The 15,768-nt window shown below is 38.0% G+C and overlaps 1 protein-coding gene across 8 annotated transcripts in view; it reads left to right on the top strand.

The window, feature by feature from the left end:
- GAB1 (GRB2 associated binding protein 1) overlaps positions 1 to 15,768 on the top strand; it is a 123,884-nt gene that overhangs the window by 68,894 nt on the left and 39,222 nt on the right. For 7 of the 8 annotated variants that reach the window (XR_009259278.1, XM_058721283.1, XM_058721284.1 and 4 more), the window contains one exon: positions 12,205 to 12,499. Coding sequence is in view for 7 of the 8 variants with exons in the window: in XM_058721283.1 (XP_058577266.1) it covers positions 12,205 to 12,499 (295 nt within the window). In the remaining variant the exon portion in view is untranslated. Of the gene's footprint in view, positions 1 to 9,343; positions 9,454 to 12,204; positions 12,500 to 15,768 lie in introns of those variants that run through there. The other variant, XM_058721281.1, reaches the window with a different exon arrangement.

Raw genomic sequence — 15,768 nt, 5'->3', positions numbered from 1 at the left:
TGTACATTGACATTACTTCGTAGCCCATGGCATTTTGCCCATATTCTCTCTGATGACATTACATTCTACCCTCAGGCACTGGAATATCATTTTACACACGTATATGCATATGCGACAGTTCTGAATATATATCGGTATGTGTAGGAAGAAAGAGAATATAACTACATACAGTTAAATCTACTTCCGCAAAGTAGATGTTCTCCTAATACTGTAGGCACTGTCTGAAGTGGTAGTTTCCTAAGTACATTGGCATGGTTTCATATTGAGTTATTTCTTGATTAAGCTAGTTTCACTTTTTGGTGACTGAACCTTGTGGAGGAGATTTGATAGGATTTATGGCTGTACTCTTACAGAATAAGAAGGCCCCCTATTGCCTTTGGTGTATCATGCATTTATGTGGAGACTAAGTTAGTGAACAACAGAGACAGCATCCTCAGGGTCACCAGGAGACATTAGTCCATTTGTTCAGGTAACAGTTGTCATATGTACCTTTTAAGCCTCCGAGTCCTAGCATGTTGTACCCTGTGCTAAGCACTTCGATTAAAGGGGAATAAGACAGGGTCTTGGGGAGGAAAGCAGCTAGAGAAAGGCCTGACATGCAAGGTGAGAATGCTCTGATAGAAGTTTGCACAAGGTGCTGGGGACACCCTGGAACAGTCAGCTCTGCCTAGCACAGGTGACAGGTAGAACGATACAAAGGAAAGTTGCCAGTATTTCTTCACACCAGTTTCCAGTTACTCCAAAGGAAAAGATTAGTTCCTTGCCAAGATCTCTCAGTGTTTTGGAAACTTTATAAACCATGAGGGGAAAGTCTTAAAAATGCCTTTCAAAAGCATCATTTTAATGACTGTGTAAGACTGCTTTGTGGAGATGTATCCTAACTTATTTACTCGGTTCCCTTCGGTGACCTACCTTACTGGTCTGCTCAGGACTGAGGGGTTTCCGAACTTGTGGAACTTTCAATGTTCTAAAACAGGGATGGTCATGGGAAAACTGGGATGGTTGGTCACCCTACCTATGGTTGAATATTTAAATTGTTTCAATTATATACTCACATTAACAACACTGTGTTGAATATTTCAGTGCCCACGTATTTAGCTGCATTTTGCATTATTTCCTTAGATGAGATTCCTAGAAAGGAATTAATGGCTCAGTGACCCTGGATGTGTTTGGAGCTCATGATAATGCTCACAGCCCTTTATTGTATTTACTTTTTCTATTTTCAGCTAGGTTGATAAGAGTCTGCCTGGACATTTTGTGCTACCTCTGTGTCCACAGATTCTTAGGGAGATACGCAGAAGACAGAGATATGTATATACTTGCTATATCACTAGCTGTGGCTCCCTTTCTAAATCGCTAACTGGCCAGACTACATATGACATTCCAACGACCTTTTCCTTTTTTTTTTTTTTTTTTTTTTTATCATTTAACACTCTCATTTTATTTCACATAAATATTTCTCTTTTTTTTTTTAATTTTTTTAATGTTTATTTGTGAGAGAGAGACAGTGTGAGTGGGGGAGGGGCAGAGAGAGAGGGAGACACAATCCGAAGCAGGCTCCAGGCTCTGAGCTGTTAGCACAGAGCCCAACACAGGGCTCGAACTCACGAACCATGAGATCATGACCTGAGCAGACGCTTAACCGACTGATCCACCCAGGCGCCCCTCACATAAATATTTCTTGAAGTCTAGTTACATTTAACAAGTATTTATTACCTACTCTGTGTTTAGTTTCATGCTGAACAAAGTGTGGCAAAATATCAAATAAACATAAAATACTGTCCCAAATCACTGTTAGAGCACAAGACTAATAATTGCCGTAAGGCAGTCTACTTTTTGTCTAGGCCAGAGGCAAGGCTGAAGTCTGATTCCCAAAAGATAGAGTGGACTTCCTGACTCCATTCTCCTATGACCCTTGCTCCTTCTCGGGGCACATCATAGTAAGAAAAGGATGAGATCACATGAAACCCAAAGCTGGCGATCTTTCTTCCCAGTACAGGTTCAGCTATACGTCACCCAGGCCTCTACCCCTAGTCACTCAGGATGTTGCAAACTTATCTTGGACCCACTGCCAGCCAGGATCCTGCCTCTCTTCAGCCTGCTCGTGGTCAGGGTAAAGAAGCCATGAAAACCCCCAGACTTAGAGTGTGTCCCCTCAACCCTGACAGTTGGGAATATGATGAGATACTTGAACTAGCATTCACAAGTAAAAATATATTTGACTTGCCCCACCATGCTGTATTGAGAGTTAATGCTATGAGGTGACCTACTTTCCTGTAGAACCTCAGTAACTACATTTCCCTGGTTGGGGTCCAAGGTCTCACACCAAACTGTTCTTTGTAGTAAGAAATATTAAAGTGTTGTTCTATTTCAGACATTCTTAACATGTGCCTCAGAGGTCCTGTGAACCCCTAAAACTGTGTACAATGTTATTTATATGCCTTTTTCTAAGAAACGTTTCCATTGCTTTTATCAGATTCTCAAAGCGATCTATGACCCAGAAAAGGTGTAAAAACTGCCTTGTATACACTGAACACTCAGCAGCTTCTGCTGTTGCTTCTTTCGTTTGTTTGTTTTATGTAGGACTTAGGCCAGGGCTTTGAGGTGGGCATCAGTTTAGCAATGATTTCAACAAGTAAATTATATGTACTTGTATTTAATTGCAAATTCCCTGAGTTTCCTCCAGGTACTATAATATTTTTTTCTGAATTGAATTTGATTTTTTTTATTGTTGTTGTTGTTAGTTTTGCTATTATGAAGTTGTTTCAGGTCCAGCAGTTTGTTTTTGTCCAGGCAATGTATGTAAACTATTTGAAAGGTTTGTGGAACAGTTGTTAGCCTACATCTAGGTATTGTTCTGCATTATTTTTGGTGTATTCTTTTGTTTATATTACTAAGCTAAAGTTAGCACAGATAGCACCAGGCTAGAAAATGGTGACAATAGTTTGAAAACAGGAAATTTTAGGCTTGTGTGTGTTTGGAACAGATGATCATAATGATAGAGCCAGTGGAGTGGAAACTTCCACCGAGCCTGTTTTTTCCTTATTTTGCTCTATGAGAAAAGATGGTGTTTCCTGGAAAACAACTCGAGTCTTTTAAAGCAAATGGTTTTCTTTTGTCCTTGTTTCATGGCTAATTTGTTTTTCTTTATTTTATTTACCTTAGTTGTATTATTATGGAAATTTAATATTTTTAATAGGTAAAGTAATTCCTAAAGTGCTTATTTTTAGATATTTAAATATCTAAGTATGTTACCATTTACTGACATGGTTTTTAAAGAAAATTAAAATATTAAGAATATTATAACTATCAAAACTTTATGGGAAATCTTTTAAGTGCTCCCAACTTGCCTTTTTTAACCCCCTAAATTCCAGTCATTGAAACAAAGTAGTTATACTTTGTCTAAGCTATTTCCTGACTAAGAGCCCTTCCAGATGTATCCTGGAATTCTATATTTAAAAGAAAGGCTAAATTCATTCACTAATTTCAGAGTAAGAAGAAGAGTATACATTTCCATACATATGCAAACCCTTTTTGTTTTGTGTACATCGTTCCTAAATTTTTAAATATGTAACTTTTTTACATTATAAGTAATAAATGGGAACTCCTTGAAAAAATCAGACTATACAAAAGTATATAAAATGAAAATATGAAACTTGGGTGACCTTCCAATCCCTATTCCTGGAATTAACCACAGTTAACACTGTCAATGTGTCTCCTTCCAGTCTTGTTATCTAAACATAGTTTGTGTGTATAAGCACACAATCATTTCAGACAAATGCAAGTCATACCATATATGTAATTCAGAAAGTTGCTTTTTTTTTTATTTGACAGTTATCTTGTGGTCGTTTATCATATATATAAATCTATCTCACATTTTAAGTGTTTTGCATCTATTTATTACCGTATAGAAGTCTCGTCATTTAATTTAACCATTAACCTTATGAAGAAGTTTAGATTAAAACCTGTCTTATTAAAAACAGCATTTTCATCTTATGAAACACATGTCTTCAACTCTAAAATTTTACACATTTCTATGATTATACATATATTTTGAATTATAGCAAAGAATTCATGGTAATGATTTTCTTTCCTTATCAGTTGTGAAATAAATATCTTTTAAGAGATTGCAAATAAGAACGTTCCACTGTCCTTGCTTTCCCAGTTTCCTAGGATGATGTAGGGTTAATAAAAGTGCAGTGATGATGTCTCTTAGGTAGTTGGCTAAACAATGTAGAAACTGCTGTTCTTCAGCTTATTGGGTCCAGGCAAACTTTGGCAATGATGAGAGACCTAAATGCAGGCATCAGAGTTCTTTCTGAAGGGAATGGGCTTGCTAATGGGCTGCTTGGGACCTGTATGCTGAGAGCTCAGAAGAGTGTAGCAGGTAGATGCCTTAATGAGGGGGAAGCTGAGGAAAGCTTCAAAGAATAGGTCTTGAGCTTGGTCTTGAAGAATGAGTGTGGGAGCTCATTGCGTGAGAGAGGGTGTGATAGACTCCAGACAACATAACATGGGTGTTTGGTGCAAGTTGTCTGTGAAGGTGAGAGATTGGAGAGGTGAGGCGGCAGGTAAGTGTGACTTTAAAGAACCTTGTATGCTGTTGTATGAAAGGAGTTTGGAGTTTCCCCTAATAACAACTTTAGACTTTTTTTCTTTCCCTGAGATCTTTTCATTTAAGTTTGCTGACTCTGCAATCATTCTGATGAACAGAAAACTTTAAAAACATCCCATCAAGGCTCTGAGGACTTCACAAGTTGTAAAGTGCTATTGCTGATACAGAATAATTTAAGGAATGGTCTTGGCTTGCCTTTTTTTTTTTTTTTTTAATGTTTTAAATCTTTATTTTTGAGAGAGAGAGAGCGCAAGTGGGGAGGAATAGAGAGAGAGAGACACACACACACACACACACACACACACACACACACACGCACGCACACAGAATCCGAAGCAGGCTCCAGGCTTCAAGCCATTAGCACTGAGCCCGACTCGGGGCTCGAACCCACAAACTGTGAGATCATGACCTGAGCCGAAGTTGGACGCCCAACCTACTGAGCCACCCATGCGCCCCTTGGAATGGTCTTGACTTTCAAGGAACTTGATGTCTAGTTGGGAAAATAATTCATAAACATTTGGAACATTTGGAAATGTATGTAGTAAAATAACAGATGGTTCCAAACTGAACTGTAGCAAGAGACATTTCAGAGCAGTAACTGATGAGTTGCCAAGAGTCCAGAGGGAAGGTGTGGAGAGGAAAGGGGAAGGTTAGGATAGAATCTTAAGGAATGGATTAGGTTTCCAACAACAGAAAGGAGTTCAGACGTTCACCAGTGGGATAAATACTCAACAAAAACAAGGAGGGAAGTATATTTAACCTCACTGGCAAGAGTAGAAGGCATGAGGAATTAGATAGACATAAGCTTGAAAGGATCTCTGATTGTTTTTGAAATTCCATTTCGTTGAGCAACCTAATTCTGTCTATTGATTGGACCAGTGGTTCTCAGTCTGGGTGGTACATTAGAATCATCTCTTTAGCATTTAAAACTATGTGCCAGGGCTGATGTCCCAGACCTACTATCTATCTGAGATGAGGCCCCAGGCATCGTTTTTTTTTTTAAGTAAAATTCTCCAGATATTTCTATTTATTTATTTATTTATTTGTTTGTTTGTTTGTTTGTTTGTTTTTCATGTTTATTTATTTTTGAGAGAGAGAGAGAGAGTAGGGGAGGGAAGAGGGAGAGGGCGATACAGAATCCAAAGTAGGCTCCAGGCTCTGAGGTGTCCACACAGAGCCCAATGCAGGGCTTAAACTCACGAATCCTGACATCTTGACCTGAGCCAAAGTTGGATGCTTCACTAACTGAGCCGCCTAGGTGCCCCTTTCCAGATATTTCTCATAAGCAGTTAGAGTTGAGAAACACTGGACCATCCTGACCTCTTCTTTTTTGCCCACCCATATACTTATTTCTTTAATAATTAGTTCTTCCTGTAAAGGAAGGCACTAAGCAGTCTTGGCAAGGGTTACACCAGGCATGTTCTCTGTCAGTTATGCCACAGAGAAGTCAGAAAACATCAGTGCAGTAGTTACAGTGTATTTCTTTAAAACTGAGCCCACTTGCCATATTAGGCAAATTAGGCATATTTTGTGAATTTGTTAATATTATTGCAGGTGATGGTTTGAGGCTAATCTAGATTGAAATTTTTTTTTCTTCTTCCCACTAGATAATGGGACTCCATCTGTACTTTCTAGCCAATGTATGCACACCGATACTCTGCAGGGTATATGATAAACCTATTTTAAGACCTTGTTTCAATGTGACAAGCTTATCTTCAATTTACGTAATTTGCTTAAATGCAGAAATTTGCTTAAATTTAAAAGAACAACTCCTTTAAAATGAAGTTTAAAAATAACTATTATCTGTAGAGTTTTTAACACAAGTTAATTTATAGCTTATATACCTCTACCTTGCCCGACAGTTCTCCATTTACAAGTGGTTGGGCAGAGTATAGTTATATCATTATCCCCATGACACATAGGTAATGTGAGAAATTCTGTATTTTTATCCTTGCCTCCTGTGATTGGCATATTCAGCAGATGTAGACTGAATACTTCCTTGGGGTTGGGCAATGGAAAACAAAGATGAAAGGTGAAAAAATACGGCTTCAGCCCGCAGGAAACTCACTTTTGGGAATGTCAAACATCATAATTAGGATCAAGGTGGAAATGGAGAGCTTAGAGGGGTCCACTCAGGGATGGTGCCCTGAAGGGGTCTGAGTTGAGTCTAGAAGTAGATTATGTGCCACAGGGCAGCATGTATAAGGGCCAGAGGCAGGACAGAAGCAGAGCATTAGAGGAACTCCAATAATTTCCAATGTGGTTGGAAGGCAGAGAGGCAAGAAGTAAGGTTGGGGAGACAGAGAGAGGCGTGGAGGGCCCCATGTGCCCTGCCTACCAGAGAGTTTGGGCTTTATCCTGTAGGCAGTCACTGAATGTAGGGAATGGGTAAATGGCAATGCATTATGGACATTTAGTTTGCCATCTCATCTAAATAGATTTCCATTGGCATCCATGGACTGTACAGGCTCTTCTCTTTTGATGTTAATGTAGTAGCCAAAGTTATTCTTAAAACCCTGAGACAAGACCCGGGGACCAGAGTAGGGTGCTTTTAAGCTACTTTAAAACACAGACCTGCTGATGAAGTCTTATTACTGCGTCATTTATTCAACTTGAAATGATTATTGCAACGTAAGGAAAGACAACAAAGTAGATTTTTGCATAGTTCCTCTGAAGCAGACCTGCTTGTAATGGCATGCCAGTAGTGAAAATGATTTTCCACATGAGTTTTGTTGAAAATTGCTTTGAGTATTTTTTTTTTTGAAGGTTTCTAGAAAACTTGTCCTCTTTTGTCTGCTACTGCTGCAGGATTGGTGAGGCAATGTACAGCTTTCTCTGGGGCTACCAAGGCAGCGAGGATAAAAATAGGGCAAACTTTAAGAATCCCAGATATTTTCAGATAACAAAGACTGATTTATGTGGGCCCATTTTGTGCTCTGACAAAACATAGAGAAGCTTTTGTGCTGTGATTAGCAAGGGCGCTGATGTCAGTTCTCTTGTCGAGCATCAAGCTTTATTCTGTGGCTAAATTGTGCTTTGTACCATAATCCAGAGAACCTTTGTATCTGCCTTATTAAAGTGTGTAGTTTATGTAATTGCTTTTGTTTTCCAGTTTAATCTGTGCCAGATTCAATAAGAGTGACTCATTTTGTGACTGAGACAAACATTCACATTTGGACCATGTTAAAAATAAATAAATAAGTGGCAGGTGCTGTTGGCTAAATTCTGTGTTTTAATGCTGTAATTTCCTGCTGTAAGTGTTCATCTCTTATCCTCCGTAATCGCCAGTACAGCCTAGCTAGTACTCCCTGATTCTACTCCTGTTCCCCAGTGCTACTCATGTCTTGGCTATTTATTTTAGTTTCCAAGGGCCTTTTACATTTTAACAATATCATTTCAACAGAGAAGCAAAGAAATGGCTGGGAAGCCACAGTTAACCAGAAGACAAAGAGTGACCCATAAGCTGTAGCAGAAGGACACATTCTTTTCCTTTCTTTTTGTCATTTTTTCCAAGGTGTTTTGTGCATGTGTTTTGGTAAAGCTCTCTTAGTTATGTTTATGTTATTATGTGTATATTCAGTATCCAGGTCTTTTTCTCAAGTGGAAGAGTTTTTGAAAGCACGCCTTCTGTTCAACGTGGCCCTTATATCTAATCTAATATTCGCAAAATTTTACAACTTCAGAGTCTTAGGGGAGATTCTCCTTATCGTACAAGTATTTCTAGGTACCAGGTGCTGTGTTATGCATGGAATATGTAATGACAAGTCACTATCTTTGTGGATTTTACGGTCTGCCTAGGGAGTTAGATACTAAATAAATAAATACAAAGAAAATTTAAATTGCAAAATGATAATAATCCTTTAGGTAGTAAGGTACCTTATTACATGGGTAATAAGGTCCTTAAAACTGTGCTCTACTTAAATTGGGGGTCGCTGGGAAGGGAAGGCCCAAAGGTCGGAGTCCGCCTGGCAAGAGAACATACTAGACTCAGGAAATGGCATGCGCAAAGTCTCTTGAGGCAGGAAGCAGTTTGGCATCCTATTAACTGTATTATTAGAAGAGAGAAGTGACAACTGACAAGGCTAACTGTATTAAAAAGATTATAGATCAACTACGCAGGCACAGCAGTAGGGCACTATTTAGTATAGCGGCAAATAGTTGAGCAGCCTCTCAGAGCTTCCCTGAAAGTGCAGTATAGAGATTGATGCCTATAATACTTCATCTGAGTCATTGGGGAATGGGTGGATTGTGTTCAATGAATTATGTAGTGAGGCATTGTAGAAAGATTTCAACAAGAGACATTAAAGTTTTAAAAAGTCATTTCTGCATTTAAAGACAGAATCTTTACTATCTGGAGAAATCACTTACTAAAAGATATGATTCCTTGATGGCCCTAAAGAAGTGACATAATACTATATTTTGTCTCTCTTTTCTTCTCTATTACTTTTTCAGGCTTACCGCTTGATAGAGAGGTATCGCATAACTTTACTAAGAGATGGTATTTATTTATTTTGAAGTAAATAAATGTCTTACTTACTAAATGGATTTTTGTAATCCAGAAACCAGTGCTAAAGTCATGTGAATTTAACATGTTAGGATTTTTCAGTGTTCTCTAAAGCATCTAGAAGAACTTCCCACTGCCGTCTCTTTCTGGACACGACTAGTTCCTCTTTGCTTGGAGTTATAGTTGGACTGAGAAGTTAATTTAAAACCTTGTTGACATTAAAGAACTACGTAATATTTTTAGGCCTTTGTGATATTTCTACTAAATCTTATTGAAGGATTGCATCCAGTTTTTCCATGAAGGAATGCCTCTCCGTTTAGCAATAGTTCTGCAGGTACGTTGACAGGTTTGCTGTATTATCAAATATTTTCATGTATTGTAAATATTTGCTTCATGATTAGTCAACTCCTTAAGAGTAGCGATCATGAATTACCTACTTGTAGTTCTCCCCACAGGTATTTACAATAGAATAGATAACTTATTGACTGGTTAGCTCACTGATTTACCTTTTAATGTAGCTACATTTCCTTGAATGGATACAGTTTAGAGTCTATTAAAATGTTAAACCTAAAGTTATCGCCCAAGCTAATTCAGTTATAAGTATAGTTGTCCAGGTTTTAAGAAGGCGTTTGGCGGGTCTGGGCGGCTCAGTCGGTTAAGTGGCTGACTTTGGCTCAGGTCATGAATTCACAGTTCATGGATTCGAGCCCCACTTCGGGCTCTGTGTTGACAGCTTAGAGCCTGGAGCCTGCTTCAGATTCTGCGTGTGTCTCTCTCTCTGCCCCTCCCTTGCTCATGCTCTGTCTCTTTCTGTCTCTCAAAAATAAATAAACATGAAAAAAATCTTTTTAAGAGAAAAAAAACATTCAAGGAGGATTAAGACTTAATATTGTTTCTGGGCAGAGTTGTTGGATTCAAAGACTGCCGAAGCACTGTTTCAGTCATTCAGTTGTTTTTATTATTTAATCAACGAGATTTTAGAGAGTAATAGTAAAAGAATTTTAGGCCTGTTGAGGCATAGTATGAAACCCGTAATTGACCAAAATTTGTGGAGGAAGTACATGGTGAGTGTAGATCTAGATTGCTAGTATATGTTTGTTGGGAAGAAAGGGAAAAGAGAAAGAGAAAGGAGGAGGAAAATTGCAACCCATAAGAATACAGATCTTATCCACGTGGTCTTTGAAAATAGACTCACCGGAAGAAAGACACAGCCCATTTCTTTGCTTGCTTTTCAGGTGAGAAACGAGGAAAGCTTTTAAACTCTTTTTTCTCCATTCCCCTCACACAGAAGTGAGTGAGAAGAGATCTATAGCTTAAAATACAAAGGAGTCTTTTGAAGAAGTACCTTTATGTATTCTTTTTTTTTTTTTAACATTTATTTATTTTTGAGAGAGAGAGCATGAGTGGGGGAGGGGCAGAGGGAGAGAGAGAGGGCTGTCAGCCCAGAGCTGGACGCAAGGCTCGAACCCACGAACTGTGAGATTATGACCTAAGCTGAAGTCAGACACTTAACCAACTGAGCCACCCAGGTGCCCCCCGCCCTTTATGTACTGATGGCTTGATAGTAAGGCATGAAAAACCCTGCCTTTTTTTTAATGTGGTAAGCTGTACCTAACATAAAGTTTACCATTTTAACCATTTTTAAGTGTACAGCTTCAGTGGCATGAAGTACATTCACTTTGTTGTGCAACCGTCACCAGTATCTATCTCCAGAATTTCTTTATTATCCCATACTGAAACACTGCCCACTAAACACTATTATCCCCATCTTCCAACTACTGGCAACCACCATTCTGCATTTGGTCTCTAGATTTTGATTATTGTAAGTCCTCGTATAAGTGGAGTCATATACTTTATCCTTTTGTGACTGGCTTTTTTCACTTAGCATAACATCTCAAGATTCATCCATGTTATAGCATGTATCAGATTTTTCTTCCCTTTTAAGACTGAACAGTGTTCTATGTATATTCCACATTTTGTTCATTTCTTCATTCATCAATGGACACTTGGATTGCGCCTACCTTTTGACTGTTGTGAGTAATGCTACTATAAACATGGGGTGCAAATACCTGCTTGAGACCTTGTTTTCAATTCTTTTGGATATTTATAACTGGAATCTTTTGTGGAACTGCCATACCGTTTTCCATACTGGTTCTAATTTCTGCCATCCTGACCAGCACTTGTTATTTTCTGTGGTTTTTTGTTTTTTGTTTTTTATAAAAGACATTTTAATGTGTATGAAATTGTATCACATTGTGGTTTTGATTTGCATTTCTCTGATGATAGGCTGTTGAGCATTTTTTCATGTGCTTATTGGCCATTTGTATATCTTCTTTGGAGACTCTGTTTAAGTCCTTTGCCCATTTTTAAACTAGGTTATTTTGTTGTTACTGAGTTGTAGGAATTCTTTATATATTCTAGACGTTAATCTTTTATGAGACAAATTATTTGCAGATACTTTCTCTGATTCTGTGAGCTGACTTTTCACTCTATTGATTGAGTCCTTCAATGTGTACATTTTAAATTTTGATGTAATCCAGTTTACCTATTTTTTTTCTTTTGTGTTTCTTCTGCATTCTTAATGTCCTGTCAGTTGCCTAATCTAATATTATGAAGCTTTCCCCTGTGTTTTCTTCTAAGAGTTTTCTAATTTTAGCTCCTATGTGTAGGTCTTTGATGATCCATTTTGAGTTAATTTTTGTATGATGTAGAGTCCAACTTCTTTTGCATGTGGATATCCAGTTTTCCCAGCACCATTTGTTGAAACCACTGCTTTTTTGTATTTAGTAAAAACTCAGTCTTCCTTAGTTTATTGACCTGATGTTACATTATGTAATACCATCTAATATACATCAATATCTTCTAATATTTTATTAGATCTAATAGAAAATAATAAATATGTATATATAGACACATCTTTAAGTTGAGGCATCAGTAAAGAGTGGTAGATTATTCCCTGGAAACAAAGAAAACATGTATGTGACTTTCAACAATTCATTTGTGAAATGTGCATTGATAAATGTGCATCTTCTTGAAAAATCTCTCTCAAATTAATACTAGATGGATATTTTTGTTTCATCCCTAGGCATGGAAGAGGAGATGGTTTGTGTTACGCAGTGGTCGCTTAACTGGAGATCCAGATGTCTTGGAATATTACAAAAATGATCATGCCAAGAAGCCTATCCGTATTATTGATTTAAATTTATGTCAGCAAGTTGATGCTGGATTGACATTTAACAAAAAAGAGTTTGAAAACAGCTACATTTTTGATATCAACACCATTGACCGAATTTTCTACTTGGTAGCAGACAGTGAGGAAGAGATGAATAAGTGGGTTCGTTGCATTTGTGACATCTGTGGGTTTAATCCTACGGAGGAAGGTAAGCTCAAGATTTTATTATTCAACCTGAGTTCTCCTTTATTGCTGCATTTTTAGAACTATTATAAAATTCTTTGTTATTTCAGTTACACAGTATAATATTTTCTTTTTTATAATAGCTAACACCATTTGGAAAAAGCACTAATAACCCTCTAATCATTTTGGGGAGAAGCTTTTCATAGGTTTAGAAAGAGAGACTTAACCATATGGGGCAGTATCTAAATAAATGTCTTGAAGAAGAAGGTAACAAGAAGACATACTTATTTGAGAGCATTTCCTGAGTTTCTATATAAATATTAAGTTGAACTTTATAGCTCTGCTGATACTTGACTATTTTTCACCTATTTTAAAAACAGCATTTTTATGTGACTCAATTATTTTGATGTTATTTTAAAAACTGTATTGGATTATGGGGCACTTGGGTGGCTCAGTCAGTTAAGCATCCAACTTCAGCACAGATCATGATCTCACTGTTCATTCTTTCAAGCCTCACGTTGGACTCTGTGCTGGCAGCTTAGAGTCTGGAGCCTTCTTCAGATTCTGTGTCTCCCTCTTTCTCTGCCCTCACCCCCCACTTTTCCTCTGTCTCTCTCTCTCTCTGTCTCTCAAAAAATAAATATTAAAAAAAATTTAGAAGACCATATTGGATTATGAAGTTATGAAATAGTCAAGAGGATTATCAATACCTATGAAAAGCAAGTGACAGTCACAAAACATGATTAAAAAAGTAACAAATGAGATTATTTAACACAAAGATCCTAAAAACAGCATGGAGGAAGAAGAGGCTCAAGGTTTGGATAACAGGTAGTGAAGAAAAGCTTCTTAGGTAAATTGTAGGTTTTTGAAGGAAGTAGTATTTCTTTTTTTTTTTTTTTTAACATTTATTTATTTTTGAGACAGAGAGAGACAGAGCATGAACGGGGGAGGGTCAGAGAGAGTGGGAGACACAGAATCTGAAACAGGCACCAGGCTCTCTGAGCTGTCAGCACAGAGCCCGACGTGGGGCTCAAACTCATGGACCGTGAGATCATGACCTGAGCCGAAGTCAGACACTTAACTGACTGAGCCACCCAGGCGCCCCAGGAAGTAGTATTTCTACATAAATGAAAAAAGGGATGTAGAACCCTCTAGGCTTAGGGGCAAGGGAGAGCAAGGACCCTGAGGTGGAACAGAATCATATGTGACTAGAGCAGGGGGCTGTGAATGATAAAAGTGGGGGTGGGAGGAGAGGAAAGAGAGTTGGTTGAGGCACTGAGTTCTGGAGTATCTGTCCTGGGAAGAACTGAATGATTGAGTAAAGATCTCATAAAGAATTTTACACGTGGGGGCACCAGGGTGGCTCAGTCAGTTAAGCATCAAACTTTGGCTCAGGTCATGATCTCACGGTTTGTGAGTTTGAGCCCTGCTAGGGCTCTGTGCTGATAGCTCACAGCCTGGAGCCTGCTTAAGATTCTCTGTCTCCCTCTCTCTCTGCCCTTCCCCTGCTCACGCTGTTCCCCTCTCCCTCTCAAAAATAAATAAACATTAATAAAAAAAATTTTTTTAAAGATTTTTACAAGCAGAATTCCTCTTCAGGTGCTTATATAGCTGTCTTGACCACTTATTCCCCGTCCACTTCTCTACTTCTCTTACTTTGACAACAAACACATATCTAGGGGACCCCAACATAAATTTAGGTCTGTAAACCCAAAAATCAGAAAGAAAGGCGCCCTCAGGTCTTTGAACTTAGCATCTTCATGGTTATACTGCCATTTACAGTGTGCATTTCCAAATATCTATATTTAGGAGTGTTGGAGTTTCAGTGAGGGCTGGAAAAATTGCATCAACAATCAACATCAAGTTTTGAATTGAAGTGAAACAGCAGTCATCTCTAATTAGCTCAGGTCAGCATGCTGCTTCCTCTCTGGCCAGTCAGCAGCCCACAAGGAGGAGCCTTCCAGGGCTGGGATTGGCCCAGTGGGGTGGGGAAACCCCTTGGTGAGAGAATCCAGAATCCTGAGAGGGAGCAGCACTGTAACAGGCAAGGAGGCATCCAGTTTAGACAGGAGGTGGCTGATGAACTGGAGCTTTTCAGCAGAGTTCTAGTGATTAAAAGCCTCAAGAAATTGTTTCACCTGTGGAATTAAGCTTTAGTGGTTTTTGTGAAATTACTAATAAGTATGTTCACATTTAAGTGCGTGTGGAGGTATGACTCCTAACTCCAGTTAAACTCTTTTCCATTCTTGCATATAAGGTCTATATTTGAGTGCAGTAGAGGATTTTAAAGTTAAAGTCACAAATAAGATAGCTCTCTAATGGCTGTTTAATGACCATGCAGTAATGATAATTTTTCGATTAAGATACCACATTAATTTCATTATATGATGGATTTTCAGTTAAAATAATTTAAGTCCTTGTATACACTTTTTGGTGATGGCTTTCTTTTCAATTTAGATTTTGTTTTTAGGGACATAAAAGTAGACTTCTGTCTTCATCAGTTGCCTGTATAGATTTAGTTGATCTGAAAGACTAAGTAGTAGGGATTCTTCCGTCTCTTTTTGTTTTCTGTATAATTCTCCTAAATATATTGCCAAAGGAAATGAGATACCCTCCAAGAGGAGATACATTCTTCAGTCAAGGAATATGTCTAATTTTTGGAAGCCCTTTCAGGGGTGGGTAGACTTGAGAACCCCCAAAATAAGAATTTCAAATGCACAAGTATCTGGGATTAACTTTGTGAGTTTCAAGGCATGGAGTCTGGTCCATTTGTCCACCTTAGCATGACTCTCATCTCATCATCTGGAAGTTTGATGAACACCCAGTCATCTCTGGGAAGAAGGAAGGTTTTATCTGTTTTGGAAATTGATTCATTAATTTACCAAATTACTGAATTTGCCAGCACTCTACTAGGCTTTGGATATTCCTGCAACCTATATATTATTAGGTGACTAGTTAGGGAGACAAATGGCAAACATTACAGATGTGGAACTGAGTGTCTAGTGGGGAAGGATTCATACTCAGAATAATAATTCATTACAGTTGATGAGTGCAAGATACATAATGTGTGTGGAAAAAATATATATATAATATATATAATTTAATATATTTAATAATTATATATATAATATATATAATTTAGTATGATTATTAAAGTATGATTATATACATATATCAAAGTATGAAACTATGGGACTGTGTTAATACAGCTCTTGCCCTCATAGAGCTTATAGTCAGTCTAACAGAGACAGGAAAATAATCTAGGAATTATAATATTGTTAGATAAGTCTCCAG

The sequence above is a fragment of the Neofelis nebulosa genome, chromosome 3 (assembly GCF_028018385.1).
Source record: "Neofelis nebulosa isolate mNeoNeb1 chromosome 3, mNeoNeb1.pri, whole genome shotgun sequence".
NCBI lineage: Eukaryota > Metazoa > Chordata > Mammalia > Carnivora > Felidae > Neofelis > Neofelis nebulosa.
Note: the sequence above shows the minus strand (reverse complement) of the source record. Positions and strands in the feature narration are given on the sequence as shown.